Genomic DNA, 21,258 nt, shown 5'->3' with positions numbered 1-21,258 from the left:
TAAAGAACAGTTTCTCTTAGAAAACATGCCCCTTTATTTCCAGACACAAGCTGTTGCTCTTTGCTGCTGGTTTTGATGAAAATGTATTAACAAAGCAGAATTAACTTCCCTTTAATGTCATGAGCTTGTGAAATGCATACAAGAATACTTGGGTTCTTTTTTTATAGGTCTCAAAAATGCACACACTTTACAGGAGACTAAATCTGCTGTCTAGACCATGAGTCACATTTGAGCATTTGTGAATTTCACTGAAGTTGATAAAACTAGTTTGTATTTGTTACCTGTTGGTATCACACTGGTTTTGTATGCGTATATTTAGAATAAATGCTTTTAGTACAATTACTCCAAGTACATGAGGGATTTTGCTGATTTGGATTTATGCTAGAAGAAGGGAAGATTAAAATTAAGAACGTCTAAGGACGATTAATATAATGTGAATGTTCATTCCTGTATACCACTTGCGTTTCTATGTGTTGCCTAAAGCTTTTTGAAGTGCTACTATTACCGTTTTTGTTTTATGCATGCATTCCCATGGAGGTTACATGCTCTTAGCAAAAGGGACTTCTATCTCTAAAATAATTGTATAAATTAAAGATTACTTGTTTCTCAAAAGTAAATAACATTTTGCATACTTCTTCAGAAGAAAAGTTTTAACTGGCCAGTAGAGCCCAGTAAAACGACAGAGGGAAATATTTGCTATATGCCCTGACTCTGTTTTTTTTTTGTTGCAGGTACTAAATAAAATATGCTGTTGTCAATAGGAATGCTGATGTTGTCTGCCACTCAGATATACACTATTTTGACTGTTCAGTTATTTGCTTTCCTGAATCTTTTACCTGTGGAGGCAGATATTTTAGCAGTAAGTATAAGCATATTTTTCTACATAGATGAAATCTCTATAAAATTGAATCTTCTTTGAAAGTATTCTATTAACGAATTGGTTAGTACAATAAATGTTATAGCAGGTTACTTGGAATGGAATTGCCTGTAACAGTTCAATAAAAAAATAAATTGTACATTTTCAAATGACCTTACAGATGATGCGTGCTCAGATACCATGACAGTGAAAGCACGTAATTCCCTTAGTCATTTAAAAAGTTCCAATCTGACCAGATATCCTATAGCATGTTTTAACCCTGTTAAAAGAATTTAATGATTATTTGTTTTAGACAACAATTCCAGTTTTGGTGATGGATGCCATTTTGTAGGGTAACTGTATATGAATACATAAAGTAAAATAATATTCTGTGGCTAGTATAATTTATGTGTGCGCTAGAGGCCTTGTCAGTAAAGTTTTTGTATGTGTTACACCTACATATATTTTTTTAAATAGCCGATAATCTCTGCTGTCATTAAGAATAATATTTTTGGGTGTGTAGAATTTTAAGTGATCGGGCTCATAAACAGTATAATGAGTGGTAAAAGGTGTTGCTGGGCTATTTGTTACCAGTTTTATATATCACGTAGTTTTATGGAGGAAGTTATATGTGTCTTTGTAGGCTACAGCTTAAGCCACTGAAATAATTAAACCTAAGTACTGTAGTCTCTATATTCTCTGCTAGTTACAGTCATATCCAGGAGAGTTGTTAATATCATATCAATTAATTTAGGAGAACAGAGTGAAAAAACCTTGAAGCTAAATGTTAAAATAAAAATCCTTAAAAGTTTGTGGTAATGTGGTTGATGAATACTGAATTATGTTATTTGGATCTTTGGGTTGTTACTATTCTGTTTTCTTTTTAGATAAAAATTTTTAAGAAACAATTAATGCAGATGGATAATTGCTTTATTATGGAACTGACATCACCATTCTATTGTGAAATTTTAAACTGCCTTTCTACTGCAAACCTGATGTCCCCTCCCCCCTTCCCTCTCTCACCAAGCCCGTGCTTCCTCTTTTCATAAAAAAAGCTAATTTTCATTCTTGCTACTTCCTCCCTTAGAAAAGATGTTTAAGCAAAACAAATCAAAAAACCCGACCAACCTCAAAAAAAAAAAAAAAGGAAAAAAGGCATTTTGGAAGTTTAGTTTAATTTCTTCTATTTAAGCCTCCATGTGCAGAAAATGAAGTGTCTTTTATTCTTGGATATTTGGAAGTTACAGATCTATTCTGAGAATATCTCTGAAGTAGGAAAAGAAGAGATGAACTAGACACTTATTAAAACTTTGCTGCAAAAAGGAGCCAGTGGAATACTTAAGAGATACTCAGAAGAAGAGGGAATGTTTGCATACTGTGTCACGTGGAATTGAAGGCATACAGATATTTTATAATCTTGAGAGATTTCATGGTTGAGTGATTGCCTGTTTGGGGAGCAAAGCTCCAGCCGAAGTTTTGGGTTTGCCAATGAAAGAAATTCTTCTTTTCCCTACTGATTTAGGTGTACTTTGTGCTTCTGTATTCTCACTTAGTTGCAGCCTCAGATGAAGGATTATGTTTGTATAAAGTACTGTTATGTGTATATGAAGCATGATTGATTGGTTATTTTTTAATAAGGAATACAAATAAATAGGTTTGTGTCTGACTCCTACCTTAAGTTGGGGCTTGCTAAGTCATTCAGGGGAAAACTTAGAGTAGCACAAGCTCAGGAAGGACATTTTGAAGAAGGTAGGTGAGTGAATAGTGAGGATGGAGGAAGACAGTGTACTGGCGCAGAGCTGTGCTATGTGATGGTAGGATGGAAGATCAGGAGGAGAGGTTGTATGGAGCAGATTGATTACGCAGAACAAAAACGTTTCCTTGGAATTTAGCTCCATTCCTACCTCTTTCTCCTCAATTTTATTAAAGCCTGTGGGAAGGAAGCTCCTTTAAAATGTTGTTCCTTTGAAAGAGTTAAGATAAATCACGGTAGTGTTTTTCTTTGAACTATAGTTTGAGTTGCCCTGTCTAAGTCTGTCTATTAGGAAATGTCTTGTCCCTCTGGAATAAACATGATCCTTATTTGACTGTTCTGTATGACAGTTGGATGATACAATGAATAGACGAATATTTCTGAGTCACTAAACTATTTAATAAAACTTACCAACTGATGTGCATTCAAGTCAGTTACTCTATAATTCACAAGTTTTGCAGGAAACTAACCTTTTTTTCTTTTAATGAAAAAAAATTGTAGCATACGTACAATTTGCACTTTTTATTGTATGGATTCTGTATTGGTTAGGCATATCATAGAGCCATAAAAGATGAACAAGGAAAGGGAAAACAAACCTTCCACAGATTTAAGGTCTTTTCAGTATTGCTCTGTTTTGAAATGGAAGCTCATACTTAGCATAAAACAAAACTGTAGAGAAAGTTTTCAGCTACTAACCTGAATAGATAGGGAATTGAGAAGGGATAACATATGGAGGCTTTTCTTTGCCTACAATAATCCACCTGTTAAAAGCTGTTCTTCCCTGTACATAAGCGAATTCAAAGGAAAAAAAAAAAAACCAAACCCACACACCACTACCACCACCACCATCCAAAAAAACCCGCCACACCCAAAAACCCCAGCTCTTCAGATTTTTGCTTTTTTTGGGTTGTTCCTCTTCTGCAAATATGATGGTATTTGACTTGTAGACAGTAGAAAGAAAGATTTAACATACAGATAATTTAAGAAAAGATCTATTACTTACTTGTTTTGACAACTAGATAAGAAAAGAATGAAGTTGCCATGTGAATAGAAGACAAGTGGAAGAAGCAATTTTGTGATTTCATTGACGTGGTCACAAGAGGTCCTATGTCTGATAAATATTTTAATCCAATAAAATACACAGTGTTGCTTATTTCTATTTACACTTGTTATCTATTTCTCTCTTGTTGCAAACCTAAATTTTCTCTAAAATTTATTTCTCTTAGTATAACCTTGAAAATGGAACCCAGACATTTGATGATCTGCCTGCTAGATTTGGCTACAGACTGCCAGCAGAAGGCTTGAAGGTAAAAAAAAAAAAAATAAATCCTGAAATAATATATAGAGAGAGAGATGACTGTATCTGCTGAACAATTCTTCTGTAAGCTAAAAAAAATAAAAGTTAAATGAATATAGTACTGAGGAAAAATAAATGCAGAACTGATTAATCTGCTGCTCAAGCGAAACAAATGTGCAAAGGGTCTGATACGAACTGTTGCCTGTGAATAGGAGATTCTCCTCCTAAGAAGAGAATTTTGGTAATTTGACCTTTTGTATGTGAAAGAGAATTTGCTGAACATTTTTAATAAATTAAAAATAGGTGAATGATGGGACTGTAAGAAAGTAAGTTTGGTAGACTATTGTTTTTTCCGAAGCTGGTGGCACTGCTGATACCTGATGTCATTTACCTTGCACTGGTATCGGTGGATGCCAGATTGAATTTTGTCTTGCTTTATTTTTTAAAAAAATATTTGGAGGATTTATTGTCTCTGTAGGGTCATATATTGGTGAGCCCTTACACACTGTAAAGTGTGGAAAGGTAAGAGGGATTATCTTCTTTGCATGTGGCCCACATTGAGTGCTGTGTAAAGGAATTGTAGCTCCTTTTCTTGGGAAAGTACAAGAACTGTTGTCAGTTTACTTCCTTCCTTGCATTTCTTAAGCAACTGAATAGAGAAGCTCAGGGGCTGCAGGTCTGCCGTAATCCCTCTGTGCTGTGCCCCAAAGCTGGTGGCGATGTAGCCGGTGATTGATCAATGCAGATAGTACATACACATTTTTTTTTTTGTTAGTTATCTGTTACAGTGTCTTATACTCCAAATAAAATCCTATTGCGATAGGAATGCTGTGACATGACTTGAAAACTGGTCATAGAATTATTGACAGAAGGTACTAGTGAGTGATAATATATTGAATACATGTGACTTTTCTAAAATTTTTGTCAATGTTGTTGTTAATCCAGTTCTCTTTGATACATAAGAACTAAAAAGCAGGTAAATATTATACCATATTAAATTGTAAAATGCACCTAGTAGTAGAGGAGACAGAAGTAAGGTGTAAGGATTTGCAAATGTTAACGGCACTGGAAAGGGAAAAATCATGTTTGTGTGTTAAGCAAAGTTATTAACATGCAAAAAATGTCAAAGATTGCTATAACCATGGGAATACATATAGGATTTTATCATTATTTTCCACTAGATCAGAAATTCTGAAGACCTGATGTCTTCTGAAATACAGCAGCAAGCATGTTTTGTACAGTGGGATAATTCCTTTTCCGTGTGTCTAGTGTGGTTAATACACTTGCAATGTAGTAAGATGTGTAGGTGGACTGAATAAAATTAATAGAAGGGAAATTATGTTCAAAGTTAAATGGGAAAGGAGTATGAAGAAGGTTAAATAAATGTAGCTTCCATAGGCAACGATGAGAAGGCATGTTCTACTTTTTTTGACTTCTGCTTAGGCAGTAGCTGTTCATACATTCTGGTTGCAGTAGTCAGTAATTGGTGTAAAGACAAACTCTCTTTTATCTGCATAAAATAAGATAGAGAAGGTAGAAAATAAATTATTTAAAAACTAATTATGTATAGCGGTGTTAATGCTGTAAACTGGCGTCATAGTCCTGCTGCTTAGAGAAGTATTTAAAAGCTGGGTGAATATCCAGTTCAGTTATAGTCCTCACATCCTCTGAGGCAAGTTTGTTGTGAGATTATGTATCTGAAGCTTGTTGTCAAATGCTGGTGTGCTGTGGTGAGTTCAAGAGCAATGGGCATGCTGCATTGTTCCTCTTTGCCTGACGCAAGATGCCTGTGCAGTGACGTGTACTGTTTACTTTCTCTAGGATCACATTCTTGCAGTCAGTGTCAGTAAGTTTGTTCATTTCAGGTAAAATTTATTTTCTGTTCCTCTTCTGTACCTGAAAAGCTCATCTACAATAAAGACAATTTAGTTTAGCTGTCCAAACAGTTTACTACTTGTGTGAAGTTTTAGGTTTCATTACTTTTTTTTTATTGTGGAAGTGGCTACATGGAGTCAGTCTTGTGGCAGTAACTTGTTTTTCTGGCTGTCACTTTGAACAGTGTATAAGTATTTATGACTGAGATAGATATGTTTTCATTTTGTATAAGAATTCTAAGCTGTAAACATATTTAGGCAGACCACCTTCCAAGTTCTGGTGAAGGGGAATTGCTATCATTTACGCACCTATGGAGGTCGTGAATAGCACATGAGGGCAGAGCGCTGCTTTCCTATTCATTCTGTCTGTAGCCTGTATGGCCCCAAAATCTGGCTCTGCAGCATCGTTGATGTTGCAATGCTTGTGACTAAACAATATGCAAAAAACGAAGCTGATGTGAAGGTACGAGGCTGTTGGATCACTCTTTGATTGCGTGGTGTCCTTTTAATCCCAAAGGGGAATAAATTGCTGTCAGAATACCTGGAAGTCTCAGAATTCCTCTGCAAATGAAACCTCAAGAAGACTTTGTTTTCATACCCAGTGGGTTTTATCATGGGGAGGAGTGGTGTTAGAGCTGTATAGTTGTTTACTGACTATATTGAGAAACAGGGCAATTAAGTGATTTGCCCAAGTAGTGAGCCAATTTAATACATCAAAAATAGATATAAGAAGCTTTGATTCGAACCTTTTTAACTGTTAGACAGCTCTGTCTTAACCAAGGTAGATGTTGTCAGCTATATAGAAATAATAATGAGTTTTCTGAATATAATACTAAAACTTTTTTCTTTGTTTGCATTAAGATTTTAATTATTTTAAAAAATGCTATGATATTGGTTGAAATAAGATGAAAATGGTATGCTTTTTCAATGCTTATGATTAAGATTTATTAATATGCAACTTGTAAGACACAACCTGTCAGATTCTGTAATAACTGGTGCCAAAGCATAAGTGTAGGTGCTGGGGGGGGGGGGGGGGGGGGGGGCTTGTGTGCTGTATTCATAGTGGTCAGTCATTTGTGCCTGTGTCCTTAGAAGAACAGCTCCTCAGTTAAAGATATTTAAGAACGTATGTATGGTAGCATTAAGAAAAATCCGGTCTAGTCATAGTTAGCTTTTGTTTCTATGTATGCATTTCTTGAACTGTAACATGACGTTGCATGATTTCTGTAAAACTCCTCTGTAGAATGCTGTTGGTTCCAGACATACCACTCTAGTTAAAAAAGAGTAAATGCTTTGTGTGAAACTACATAATGGAAGTAGCATTTGCTATATGAATCAGGGGAACCTTAGAGACCTAAATTTGGCTGTGAGCAAATTAGTGTCGGATTTTCAGTGGATATTGCTTTTAATTGTTATAGACTGTGTAATGTTGTGCCTGTCACCACAAACTTGACAAAGAACAGATTGCTGGTGCAGGTTCTCTGCCAGAAGGGAGATTATCATTACAAAAATCTATTCCTTAAAACAAAATTGCTTCTCTCTGTTGTAGGTTAAACTTTATGAATAATATATATTTATGGATAAAATGTAAGATTATATATCAAAAGTACATTTAAACTGACAGTTTATATATGTAAACTGTATATATATATAAACTTACATATGTTTTATATATTTAAACTGACAGTTTATATGTATGCTTATATATAATTTTGTAATATAATATTATAGGTAATTATTATTATTTCTACACAGGTGATGAGATCTCTCTCTATAGCTAAAGCTGTCAGTGAAAACTGAGAGTTTAAAGCTTTAAGGATATATCTAGAACACTAGCAGTAATTTTTTGAGCCCACAGCAGTGCAGAGTTTCATGATCTTTATTTGCGTGAAACAAATTACTTGTATTCTTATTTTCTGGCAATTCACCACTCTTTATCTGTATGATAATTTGCTCTAGCTTTAAAACTGATTTAAACAAGTGTGAATTTTGTAGGAATATTCTTACATTGAATGATACTCCATTGCATTAGCATCCAAAAGCCGCTATCATGCTGCGACCTTATTGCATGAACACCTTACAAAGAAAGAATTTTTTTCTGAAGATTCAACATGTGTATTTCAAATGAAGGGTAGACAAAACCTCCTCTAGGTGTACAGTCTGGATTTTTCTGTACCTTAGTAATCAAAATCTGTTGTGAAGAGACTGACAGAAGGGAATCTAATTAATATCAACCTAATTATTAATTAACTAACTAATTAATATTAATCTAATTAATAAAGCTGCTCCTTTTCAGGTGATCTAGTGGTTTGACCAGGGAAGCAAGCATATTCTAGCGAAGGAAAAAGGGAAGGTGTGCTCTCTTTAGAGCTAGAAAAAATAGCATTGTGCGGTATGCATGATATTCTTTTTGCATTTGTCTTGTGTAAATTTCTGCATCAACAGTGTTTACAGAGCCTTTACAGTAGTAGGGAAGAAAGTTCAAGGGAGTAGTCAACCCTGAAGTCACAACATCATGGAGAGGGACTAGTATCAGTGCTTCAGTATTCAGGTGAGCAGGTTCCTTCTGAGAGAAGCTGTAGAGTTAAAACGTGAGGTTAGGAGAGTTTCTACTCCAGACATTTTTCAATGGTGGAGTACTAACTCAGTCACCTAAAACCAGATTGCTTCAAGATTGATATTGCCAGAATTTCCTACTTCTGTGAATCTTTCAACTGTAGCAGATTTGATGATGCATAGTCTTTGCTTGCCATAGTAAACCAGCTGTTTTGTATGCTAGTTCAGTGTTGATTTCACACACCTAACTTTCCTCAGCTTCCCCTTTTAATTGCCAAGTACTAAGTTTGTGTTAGTGCTTCTTAGGCTATTATACTTCAGTTTTCTTGAGTAGTCTCTGTATGTCTCAGGATAACAGTTCCACAATATTAATGTAGTATATGCAGTCGTCTTTATGCTGAATTATACTGCAAAGTCTGAGTTATGAACTTCAGATGATGTAATTGGAAAACCTATTTTCTTTCTGTTTCTAATTCTTTACAAACATTAAGATTCTGATGAATCAAAATAAATAGTCAGGGATGTAGCAGAAATCTTGCTATGATATAGGACTGAGTTGATAATAAGAATTTGTTTAGCTGTTGTATGAAAATGTAGTTTTCTTTCTTATACTTGTCTGCCAGCCCTTCTGTTAAGACAAAGAGAAATGACGCTCCTGTTATTGTTCCTGTTTTCTAGGGATTCTTAATAAATTCGAAACCAGAGAATGCGTGTGAGCCTATAGCCCCACCTCCATTGAAAGACAACTCGTCCAGTGCTTTTATTGTGTTAATTCGAAGGCTTGAGTGCAACTTCGATATCAAGGTAAGATGTATTTTTTTTTTATTCTTTTTCCCTTCTCTGTTTCAAGGTCTTAAAGAATTTACTGGTGCTTCAGAAAAATATCTATAGGTAACAACAGGATAGATACTGATATGAAGGGAAGGGAGAATTTTATTGTCTACAGGCAGATTAAGCAGTATTGTGATATGATTTAGTTTAAGATTACCTGTTTGTGAGCCAGCTTATGTGGCAAATAAGGATGACGGATGCTGCAGTTTTATAGTAGAAAGCATTCAGTAGCAATATCAGCTTTTCTTGCCAGTTAGACTCTTTGCTGCCAGGGGTCACAGGGGAGATCAGGGAACGGAGATAACGTAAATGCACCCAAAATCTGCAAGCCACTTTCCTGATCTTTGTTTTTTTAATAGCTGGATCATCTTCTTGTGGCTCACACTGAGACCCCATGAACAACGGTAGTGTCACAGTTGGTTGATGGGGAGAAGAGACAGCGCACTGCTGTGCAGAAACAGGCGCAAGGAGCAGGATGGGTATTTTTTTAAATGGGTACAGCAGCTAGATGTCATATTATGAAGTATTTATATTATAAAAATTTTGACCTGCAGCTGGAGTATTCTCTGTGTTATTTTAAAAATACAAAATTAGAATTATTTGTGTTTGGCTAGAATATACAGTTTTCTTGAAAATAACCCTGGTATATGGGGCAGCAAAGGATGTCGTAAGGAAAACAGGACTCTTCAATTTGTTGTTGACTTTCCTGAACTAAAAGGAGATCCAGCCATATTTGCTGCTATGTGGTATGTTCAGTTATGTGGTATTGTGGTTAAACATGTAAATTCTACCCAGATTGTAGATTCCAGCTGTAGAGGCAGCTTCACTGCTCATGTAATCTACCTTCACGTCAAACTCAGGAATGTCGTGTATTTTGTACCGTGAATCCTGTTACTGTGTGTGTATATGGCTTAGCGCGAAAAGAAAGGGCAAATGACTGCTTGTCTTTTTCACATGCTCTTTGCCTGTCTAATTGCTGCCCCTAAACTGATGGGACTGTATTACTGCTGAAGACACTGTTAAAGGAACAGGTCAGAATTTTTCTAGTGGAATACATTTTTAATCAGAAATATAGCAAATGCTTGTTCGCTGAGAACAACTTGTTTTGTTGGAGAAGTTGGCATTATGACTAAGCCTTCAGCTTTTTTACTCTGGTGCTAAACCAGAAAAATCACATCTGTGTTGCTTGTCGCAGAATTCTGAGGTTCTGAGAAGCTTTGGAAAGCGCTCAGCTAAAGGCAAGAGTCAAGCAGGAGGAAGACGTGCAGAATTGCTTTTCCACATAGCTATCAACTTAGTAAATGTGAGCTCTTGTAAAAAAAATTCTAAAACTTTACACATCTTGATTTGCCACACACAGTCAATGAGTGTTGCTTGCAGAAAATGGAAGACTTGTACATTACCGTTACCATGGAGGGATTTCCGTGGTCAGTTCTTTAAGGATTAAGTCGCACTAGCTCTGTATGTAAGCTTTTTTTGGTTATGTTTTATATTTTATGTACCATCCATAAAAAAGTGGATTCCCACACATTTCTTTATTAGACAAAGAGCAAGGTAGAAGGTGGATCAGAAGTTCCAAGGCGAGCATGGGTATCTACGTACTCACTGGCCAGTGAACTTGCTTTTATATGTTGTTAATGCTATTGCAATGCTGCATTATATAATTTCATACATGCTACAGCATTTTTCCCTGAAGTTTCTGCCAGGCAGTGGCATGTGCCCTGAGATGTGAGTTATATCGCATATCAGCTACTTGACTGACAGGATGCAGATTTTAACAAAAAATGGAGTTTATTTGAAAGTCCCATCTCTCCTTCTATTTTACATTGAAAACTATAAATACAGGTGCATAGCTGTTTCTTCATTTTTATTGTGTATTAATCTTTACTAGGCCAGAAACCGTCTCCTCTTCCCTTCCGTCTCTCTCTTAGCATCTAGTGATTTCTTACAGGAAAAATTTTGTCACAGTAGGACAAGGGTAAAGGCTGGAAGCAAGTGGAAGCAGTTCAGAGCCTTTTGGAATGTGCCTTCTCACTTGTTATAACTGATTTTTACTGCTGTTTGTGTTGGTGATGAGCAGTGTGGGAAGGGACTCATCAGTAGAGGGTGGTGCTGTTCTTTCAACTCCTGCATAATTACAAAACTTCTTTTGCAAGCCTCCATTTAGGGTCTGGTCATCAGTGACTCTGAAATACGTTGTTAACATCATGTAGGAAGCATCACATTTTCTGCCTGCATAGAAGGTTGGTTTGGCAAAAGAAGCATCATGTAAAATTGTGCTACGTATGAAAAAACTTATTAGAATGGCCTGGCTTTATATGTAATTTAAGTAAATGATACCTTGCTATATTAAAACTGCCTCTTCAGGCACAAAAGCCAGCAAATACATCACTAAACATTACATCATTTTATGTATGCACTACGGATATTTTCTGTAGTGGCCAAACTTCCCAACTATGCATTTATGTTTACATCTAAAACTGTGGGGTGGTTTTTTTTTTAATATTGGGATTTTTCAAGGTGTCTGCATTTTCCAATAACATTGTTCTGCTGTTAGGAATATAGTTGTTAGGAATATGGGGAGAGAATCTGAATTGATGGCACTCTGAGGCATGTGACTGTTTAGTAAAGAGTTGATTGTCATTTTCTTACAGTGGGAAGTTGCTATGCAGTGGGAAATCACTTCCTGAAGCTGTACCGTCCTGCTTAGATATACCTTAAAAGTGGGTTAATGCTTCAGTTTTGGTGCACAATTAATATTTTTGTCTTTGGGGCCCTGGGTAGCGAGGGTGAAGTTGCAACTTCACAATAGAATTGAACCAGCTATTGCTATTGCTTTTCGCAGCTAGAGGGTGGTGTTAAGCCTGTGCTCATTCATGGTGGCTTGTGCAGAAGGTGCCTGGCTGTGATTGTGTTAATGCCACTCTTTACGCGAGTAACCCTGTGTCAACTACGTATCTTGTAGGCATATTTATGTGTGGTTTTACACAAACACCATCATTTTATAATCCACTAATTAAACAAAGGACCTGTGTTACAAGTAAGTGGCCAAAGTGTGTAGAGAACTAAAATGTTTCCTGAAGTAATATAAATTATTTACTACCCGTCCCAAAGGACATATTTCATTATGTAATGGACAGTTAATAAACACCTATTCAGGACATGATGTTAAAGAAATAAAACAAGGAAACAAAAAACCCTAATGCTAATAGAAACTGTCACTAATTACCGTAGCACATTTATGGGGATATGAAGATTAAGAACCTGTGATAACCAGGGAGCTTTAAAGCTCCGATCACTCAGGGAACTTTTGTATTCCTTTCTTCAGTTTCAATACCTGGTGATTTGTGATGACTCCATTACTGCCATTCTGTGTCACAAGCTCAGATATGTAGATAGATGTTCAATGCTTTTAATCCTTTCCTTGTCTTACTTTTGACTGCTTTGTTTAAAATTCTCATGCCTTTTTTCTTTTTTGCCTATTTTTGCTGTTGTGCAGCATGCAAGAACGCTCCGTATTTCAAGCTTGACCTAGAGAACATGGTTTTTTGTTTGGTTGGTTTTGGTTTTTTGGTTGTTTTTTTTTTTTTTGTTTTTTTTGTTTTTTTGTTTTTTTTTTTTTAGAATAATCAGTGGAAGTTTTCCAGGTTTACAACTCGTGTTCCTTATTATTGTTTGTCTCTGGAGAAGAGAAATTGGGAGTGTGTGTTTGTGTATATATATGTGTGTGTGTGTATGTATACATATATTTTCCCCTCTCCTAACTTTGAGGGTAGAGATCTTGAAAAAGAGCACCAGAATTTTCCCCTGGGTTTTTCAGATCTGGTGATGATAGTCTGCTTTACAAGAGAGGTGGTGGTGATTTCTTGGTGAATTAGTGCAGGACAGGGTTCCATAAGATTTGTTTGTATGTATATTTGTTTGTAAGGGTGGTGCTGTAGTTGTATTTGTTTACTGATTAATAAAGCTGTTGTGATGCCGTAATATCTGAATGCTGCAACTGTTTTCCAATTTCAAAGGTATTCAAAGCTGTGATCATTTGTTCAGTTGTACTTAATGGTTGTTTGTTTGCCTGTTACATAAATATGTATTTGCATTACAGTCTCCTTAAATACATGCATCTAAGTGGAAATAAAAGCTATCACCATGTCCCATACCAGCTCAATCCAGCTATAGACAAGCTTATTATGTAGTTTTAAACAGGAGTTGAATGCAGGATGAAACCCAAATGTTCCTCAAGATTCTCTAGTGCTTTTTGCATCTTGTGATGAGTTTTTATATGGTTGTGGATGCATTAGAAGCAATATCTAAGGTGAATAGTTGTAACAGTTACGTTTACATTAGTGATAGTCGCTGCAGCAAATGCCTTTTACATGGACCTTAGACTTTGCTTATATTGACAAAAAAGCCGGCATATATCAGAAACGTAACTGGTACACAATATTTGTAGTTTTGTAGCCATATTTATAATTTTGTACTTTTCCATGAGAAAGCTTCTGATACCTGGGCTGTAAAGTAAGCTATTTCCACATCTCTACAGGCACAGAAAAGCTACTACTCATGTGACTTCATGAGCTATCTAGTTTACTAGAGTAAGTTAGTGCCTTTATTTTCAATTATGATTAAATATTATTTTTATCTACCCATAGAAAGTTTTTAATTGTGGTTTTAATTTATGTAAAAACTGTCTGCAGACAATATTAAATCATTTTAATGGAAAAATAACATAATTACATGAGTGTAAAAATAATTATATGATTTTATTTTGAAAGGTGACACTTGTTTTATAAGTGCAAATGATGTTGTGCTAATATTTATAACTTCCTGAAAGTGTACCTTGTCTTAGAGACGACAGCAGGTTACTGTATTTTGTAGCAGTAGTCTTTCTAATAAGTATTTTGTATGGCTTACAGGTTTTAAATGCACAGAGAGCTGGATACAAGGCAGCTATAGTTCACAATGTTGATTCTGATGACCTCATAAGCATGGGATCCAACGACAGTAAGTACAGGTATCACTTCTTCTCTCCTGTTTGAAAATCATTTCACCCACTAGAGTGTACAGTATTAAAATCCCTATAAAGTATTATGATGAACTCTCACTTAAAAAAACAAAAAAAACCAAACAAAAAAACCCCACAACAACAACAAAAAAAACCCCAAAAAACCACAAAGCAAAAAAACAAAACGGCAAAACCACCACGACCAACAAAAAAAAAAAAAAAAAAAACCACAGAAAAAACCCACCCCAACTAGAAATCCTCCTGCTTTTAACATTTTTAAATGGGAGATGTTTGTATAAAAACATCTATGTATACTTGTGTATTATTTGTGGTATTAAGTTTGTACATTCTCTTGAGTGTTTCTTTTGTTTTTCCTTTAAATTTTAGTTCAACTGTTCTGGGTTAAATGGTTAAATTTATGAGATAAGTCTATATGACTGATATGGAAAATAGCTGTGTTGTTAATTAAGTGGAAATAAAGGAAAAGTAAAAAACTACTCTTTTGGAAGGAAATCAAACTTTAAAATGTGACTTTTTAGTATTTGTTAGTGGTTCCATTTTGTTGTTGCACTGTTGTGTACATTTTTCTGTTCCTTTGGACAAATGAATTCTAATTTCGTATGAATACATATTACATATTTTCAGTTTTTTCAGTCGGAAAAAGAATGTTTAGAGACCAGTGCACCATTTTCTGATTGATTCTGACACTAGCTGTTCCGATTTTAACCTTTCATGGAGTGAATATGTTCAAAACATCTTGTAATCTAGTCAAAATGTTGGTTTTGTTTTATGGTATGTGTTTTTTTTGTCTAGGGTGTTATTACGACTTTCTTTGTGGCATTTCTTTATTTTGCCTAGTTTTTGAGCTTGCTCAGTATGGAACAAGAACATAAATGAGAACAAAAAGTCTTTCCAAGTGGAAATACCATTGAGTAAACTAGTAACTAAACTTGCAACAAACTAAATGGCAGCTGAGTAACCCGTAAAGCTACGTGAAGGTGGTTTTAATGAATTCCCAACACGTGTGAATCTTATTTTCAGGTTTCACTGAGAAATCAAAACATAGAACAAGTTCGCAACAAATGCAGACTTGCTTAGTGTGAGGTGACATTAAGCCGTGTATGCTTTGGCCGTGGGAGCCTGAATGCTTTGATATTGACTAAACTTGAGATACTTTGACCCTTAAATGTGAAGCATAAGTCAGAGGTGCAAATCAATATAAAGTGAAGCCAAGGAGAAGGGTTTCTAGAATGTGGGATTTATTTTTCAATAATTTTTCGTTTGTGCTGCGTCTTTTGAGCTTATTATTGCCTTCACGAGTAAGCAGAGAAGGGGGAGATGATTCCATCGAGTTTCTTGAGACTGAAATAAAGATGTGAGATTTGTTCATTCTCTTCTTTTTGACCTTTTGTAGCCACAGCTATTTCCAGCGTGTTCATTTATGTTTAGGGTGAAAAGGAGGGAAGAAAAATGAATTAAAATTCATGGTACCAGATCACAAAATCATATAAGTTGCCAGAAATTCTGGAAATCAATGGAGTTCTGTGACTTTATCAAGTCTTTGAGTAAGAATGATGTTCTGGTTAAACTTACTCTGATGATGCCTGTTCTTTTGTCAAAATATTTTGGGTTTATGTTCCCTTTTAGATATGCCATTAAGAATTTTGATTTCTGTACCTGCAATAAAGTCCCTAGATATTTGGTAGGAAAAATAATACCACTTTTTGTATGATGTAAAGAGGTAGCATGCATGTGCATCAGTCTGTATGTCACTATGTTAAAATATGTCTTCATGCTGTGATAGCCTTATAATGATCAAGTCTTATGTCTTAAGAGTGCCCATAGGGTATCCGCGTAATAATAGTTTTATTTTCCTGCCTTTTTTAATACAGTTGAGGTTTTAAAGAAGATTGACATTCCTTCTGTCTTTATTGGCGAGACGTCAGCTAATTCTCTTAAAGAAGAATTTACTTATGAAAAGGGGTAAGTTACCTCACATGCAGCTGTGTTATTCCTGGCATTAAGTCATTGCCTCTTTTTAATATTTATGGATTTAAAATAGGATGTTGTGATGACAGAGGCTATAGGTATTCCAGGTGAAACCTTGCACCTGAGAGCAGTGGGCAGAAGGCATTTTAAAAATTATTATAAATTGCTTTCCTGCAAGAGGGTTACCATATATTTATCAACTGTTACTCCTTTCATTTTCATTTAGCATTAGACATGAGTTTAGCTAATAATCTAGGAATCACAGAAATGTTTGTGAGACCGTGTGTATTTGATGTAAGGGTGTGTTCTTTTTACAATCTGTGTCAGTTCCCATTGAAGTCAGATGCTCGTCTTTTGGGAAAAAAAAATCACCTTTTATTAATAGTTCTAGAACAAGTCAGAGAGAACTTCCTATGCTAGGTGAATCTGCAGAATGCATTTAAGATGATTCTAACAGGATGCACGATTAGGCTTGCACTGCTTCTGTTCTGCTTTTAAGTTTAAAACTTCAAAAAGAAAAGCATTGTAAGAACAAGATGGTTAAAATGTATACCTTGAGTAGGATGGAAAAGGAGGTGTGTTTCGTATTATTAGTTTAATGATCTTGCTTCTTCAGCTCTCTCTGATGTCCTTTCACTAAATTAATCAGAAGAACTAGATTGTGTCATTCTTAAGTAGACACCTTGCTGATGAAACTACTTGATACGTAAAGTGTGGCTCCCCATGAGTAGTGGTTATAGAACTACTGTATATTGTACCTTCTCAGGTGTTCTTGACTGCTTGTGCCAACAGAGTAATAACGGGATTTTACTTCCTTAAGTATCAATAAATACTAGTATTCAGATATTCAGTTGCCAGCATCCGTATCAGGTTCTCTAGAAAGATTTTTGGTTACTGTACTGTGATTTATTGACGCTCCGGAGGACAATGGGTGCATGTTACCATGCTTTATGATTTGAAACTAAACCTTCCCTATAACCCAAAATGCTTTACTAAACAAGAATGATTTCACAGTATCTTTTGATAGTCATGTTGTATTTTTCTCATTCTGCTATTAAAGCAGCTATGAGCTTGTTTTCCTGGTTGCTTTAGATTTATTTATGATTCAAGTCAGTAAGTAGTTTTAACTCCAAAGATGTTGTAAGAAACATTGTTTTATCCTTTTATGTAATTGGCTTTACATGATGTGGATATCAGCTGAATTTTCTATGTTGTTGTGCACAGGTAAGTATTCCTTCAGTGTGTCTAGCAAGAACCTTTAATGTTTTTTTCATTGTATTTCTTCTTCAATTCATTGTTGTTAAATTCTAACCTATTTAGAAAGTGTTATCTTTTTCTCCACACAGTGGCCATGTTGTGTTAATCCCAGAGTTCAGTCTTCCTCTGGAGTACTACTTAATCCCTTTCCTAATAATAGTAGGGATCTGTCTTATTCTCATCGTCATATTTATGGTAAGTTTCTTCTTTTAATAACACTTTTTCTTTCAAACAAATCATCATAGAACTGTCATTTACTGAAGTTAAATGAAGGGATACAGTAAAGGAACAGTGAAAGCTTTGTGTAGTGTACATACCTGTACTATGCTTACCTTTATTTTCTCAGTATGATAAACAGGTGCAGAATTTTGGCAAAGGGATATCAGGAGCCCTTAGGATGTCCTACCTGTCATATAACTACTTACAAAGAATTGTCCTCATAGCTACTTTTCCACTGCACAAGCGCCTTCTTATTCACACCATAAAGAATGGCGTGTCCTTGTGCTCTTGTTCACTGAGAGTATATCCCACCTTACCAAACTTGTGCTACCTAATAAACGTTAGTCCCACTGTTCCACAGTGCAGGTCTCACCGTTTTTTACTGCAGGTATGGTAATCAGTTGGCAAGCTCAGAAGCTGTTACAGCATATAGCATCTATCTTACAGCATATACATTACCTATAGAGGTTCTCAGTTGGGCATGTGTCACCTATAAAAGGTAAAATAGCATAGCTGTATATTATTTCAGAATATTTAGCACACCACTTTTTGGAATCTCTGCTGGTCTCGGACCAATTTATTATTTTACCTTTTGGTAAAAATCAAGTAATGCATCAAATGTTCCGTAACATTTTCTTAAAATATTTCTTTCTGTGTTAGTGTTTTTTGCACTGCAAGTTATGTATTTCATTGACAATCTTGAGCACATTTGGCACAATCAAAATTGCAGCAGCTCTCTGAAAACAAAGCAGAAGTGATCAACTAGAGACGATGTAAAATTCACCAATGCTTTGTCTGACCTTCTGGCGATAACGTTGATCACAGAGAACTTTGTCTCAGTTAATTAGGTGAACGTATAGCCTTATCATTGTATCCTGAAGGTCAGCAGTTAGAGATAAGGAGAGATGGTATTTCTAAAGGAGAGTGGTCACCAGGGATAATATTCTGTGAACATCTGTTGTTCTGAGACCATCAGTATTCCAACTTGAGCTTCACTAATAATCTGCTTATAGTGCACCTAAGTTGAAAATTCAAACAAAATATTGGTTATCGAAGAAATGGAATGAAGAAGGCTATGAAAGGGACTGTAGTATCATTTTGAAAATCATAAGTATTGACTTTGCACCTTTTTTTTTTTTTTTTTTTGAAAGATACTCATTAGGGAATGAAGAGAAATGCAATAAGAATAGTCAGGGGGCCTCTTATTTAAAGAGCAATTTAGAAGGTTACCATTGAAGAGAAAACTAATGAAAGGGGGTGGGGGGCATATGAAAACTGTAATGATGAGGAGTGTGAGCTTGACTTTTATCATGACCACCACTGTGGAAATTCAGAAATAAGAAGTGGTTTTTACTCTCAGGATATTTCTTCATATTTTGCTTCAGAGATTTTCACCAGTTCAGCTGCTTTTGTTTTTAGATGACGCTAAGTTAGTTGCAAAAATCCCTTATGGACATCAGTGCTGTCATCTTCAGGTCAAAAATTTAACTAAATCACAGACTCATTTGCACCAATCACTTTAGCAAGGAACTAGAGTTACCTAACAAACACAAGGCTAATCCCACTGAAAGGCCACCTCTCCTTAGAATTGCAGATGTTTCCCTCACCGTGAAAACAGCAGTTTTCTGTGTTAAAAATGGCATTACAAATGTTATAGGAGTGAGCTAAATGAATTTGTAAAGTGTTTGTTTTGAGGGAATAAGCAAGTTCTCTTGGGAGAAGCCACAGAATCACAGAATGGTTTGGGTTGGAAGGGACCTTTAAAAATCATCTTGTCCACCTCCCTCTCCCTGCCACGGGCAGGAAGATCTTTCACTAGATGGGGTTGCTGAAAGCCCTGTCCAGCCTGGCCTTGAACAATTCCAATGACAAGGCATCCACAACTTCTCTGGGCAACCTGTTCCAGTGTCTCACTACCCGCATCATAAAAACTTTACTATATCCGATCTAAATACACTGTTTTTCATAGATACTAATTCTTTCAAATTTGCCTTTTAAGAGCTGGATCTTTTTGTATCAGCATGCTGATACTCTGAATCAAAACAATTTTTTATTTAATGTGTGAATTTGAGAGTTCCAAATAAAATACACAGGGAAAAACCATCTGTACAGTCCAAAAGGAATAAACAGATGCTAGGTAGGATTAGCTATGAAAAGGGGAAATAAACACTTGGTGTGGAAAATTTCAGGCATTTAAACTCGTCTCCAGTTTCCTTGCTTATGCACTGTGAGGAAGTGTAAAAAAAGGGCATGTGTGTAAACTATGATTAAGAATTTATTTTTCCAAATATGTCGCAGTTATAAAAGCAGAGGCTTTGAGAGACCTGAATTTCTCTTTTGTTAGTGTCAATAGGTAGGCAGTGCTAAAATGAATGGTTCTTTCCATGTCTTAGAATCATGTTGTAGAGGAAAACCAGACAGGAACCAGGAGAAAATTATATTGTATATCTGCAAGTCAGGGTTACCTATACTATGTATTTGGGATGGATGTTTGGAGGGTTTTAAAAAGAGGTTATATAATGTTGGAAATGCCAAAATCCATCTGCACAGCTCACATTAAACAGAGAGGAAAAAAGGGGAGAGGTATTTGAAAGCGTTTTCCAGAGTGTAGTACAGGTTTGAAGGGGGAACAGGATAAAATCAGGCTCGCTAGTGATAAGCTGTGGGGTGGCATGGCAATGGTTGAGGGCCAGCATGCTGATGAGGGCTTTCACTCTGCTCCACGATGTACTGAGTACGCTGGGGCACATCTGAAATGTGTGTACACTAACGCACGCGGTATGAGGAATAAACAAGAGCAACTTAGAAGCTTTGGCTCACTCCCAGAGCTACATCATCAGTGGCATAAGTGAGACTTAGTGGGAAGAGCCCTGTGATTGGAGTGCTGTGATGGACAGTTACAGGCTCTTCGGGAGAGGTAGGCAGGACAGGCGAGGTGGTGGGGCAGCGCTGTGTGTAAAGGAAGGGTTGGACTGTAGAGCGCTTGGAGTTGGGGGTGAAATGGCTGAGAGCCTCTGGGTAAGGATTAGAGGAAAAGCTACTAAAGTGGATGTTGTTGTCTTTTTTTTTTTTTTTTTTTCCTTTCTTTTTTAAACACCAGTGATGGGCCCTGGGACCCCCAGAGCCCTGGGTTGGAGGACTACGACTGGGGGAGTGATAAGCTCCCAGTTGACTTTGAACTTGTACGAGATTTGCTGCTGCAATTGAATGCTCATAAGCCTGCGGGGCCTGATGGTGTTCATCCCAGGGTACTGAAACAGTTGGCCAATGTTGTTGTGAGACCTCTCTTGGTTATTTGTCAACAATATTGGGAATTTGAGGGGGAACAAGAGGTCCCAGTTGATTCAAACCTATCAAATGTTATTTGCCCTGTTTTCAAGAAGATGAAAAAGGAAGACCCTGGTAATTATAGGTCTGTCAGTCTCACTTCATTGCCTGGTAAAATTATGGAGAAAATTATTTTGGGAGTTACTGAAAAACACTTGAAAGACAATGCGGTCATCGGTCAAAGCTAACGTGGGTTCATGAAGGGAAAGTCAGTCCTTACTAACTTAATATCTTTTTATAACAAGGTTACCCACCTAGAGGACGAAGGGAAGGCAGTGGATGTGTGGGGTTGTAGTT

General features: G+C 36.2%; 1 protein-coding gene across 2 annotated transcripts in view; it reads left to right on the top strand.

Annotated features, from left to right (window-relative positions):
- The window catches only part of RNF13 (ring finger protein 13), a 46,076-nt gene that overhangs the window by 6,125 nt on the left and 18,693 nt on the right, over positions 1-21,258 (top strand). For both annotated transcript variants that reach the window (XM_087740779.1, XM_087740780.1), the window contains exons 2-7: positions 732-859; positions 3,836-3,916; positions 9,015-9,140; positions 14,081-14,168; positions 16,062-16,152; positions 17,505-17,610. In XM_087740779.1, coding sequence (XP_087596905.1) covers positions 746-859; positions 3,836-3,916; positions 9,015-9,140; positions 14,081-14,168; positions 16,062-16,152; positions 17,505-17,610 — 606 coding nt within the window. In that variant the 5' untranslated portion in view covers positions 732-745. The remainder of the gene's footprint in view (positions 1-731; positions 860-3,835; positions 3,917-9,014; positions 9,141-14,080; positions 14,169-16,061; positions 16,153-17,504; positions 17,611-21,258) is intronic.

The sequence above is a fragment of the Nipponia nippon genome, unplaced genomic scaffold (genome assembly GCF_047370975.1).
Source record: "Nipponia nippon isolate SJK-2023a ecotype South Korea unplaced genomic scaffold, ASM4737097v1 scaffold_7, whole genome shotgun sequence".
NCBI classification, from domain to species: Eukaryota; Metazoa; Chordata; class Aves; order Pelecaniformes; family Threskiornithidae; genus Nipponia; species Nipponia nippon.
This window is presented reverse-complemented; position numbering and strand designations above follow the sequence as displayed.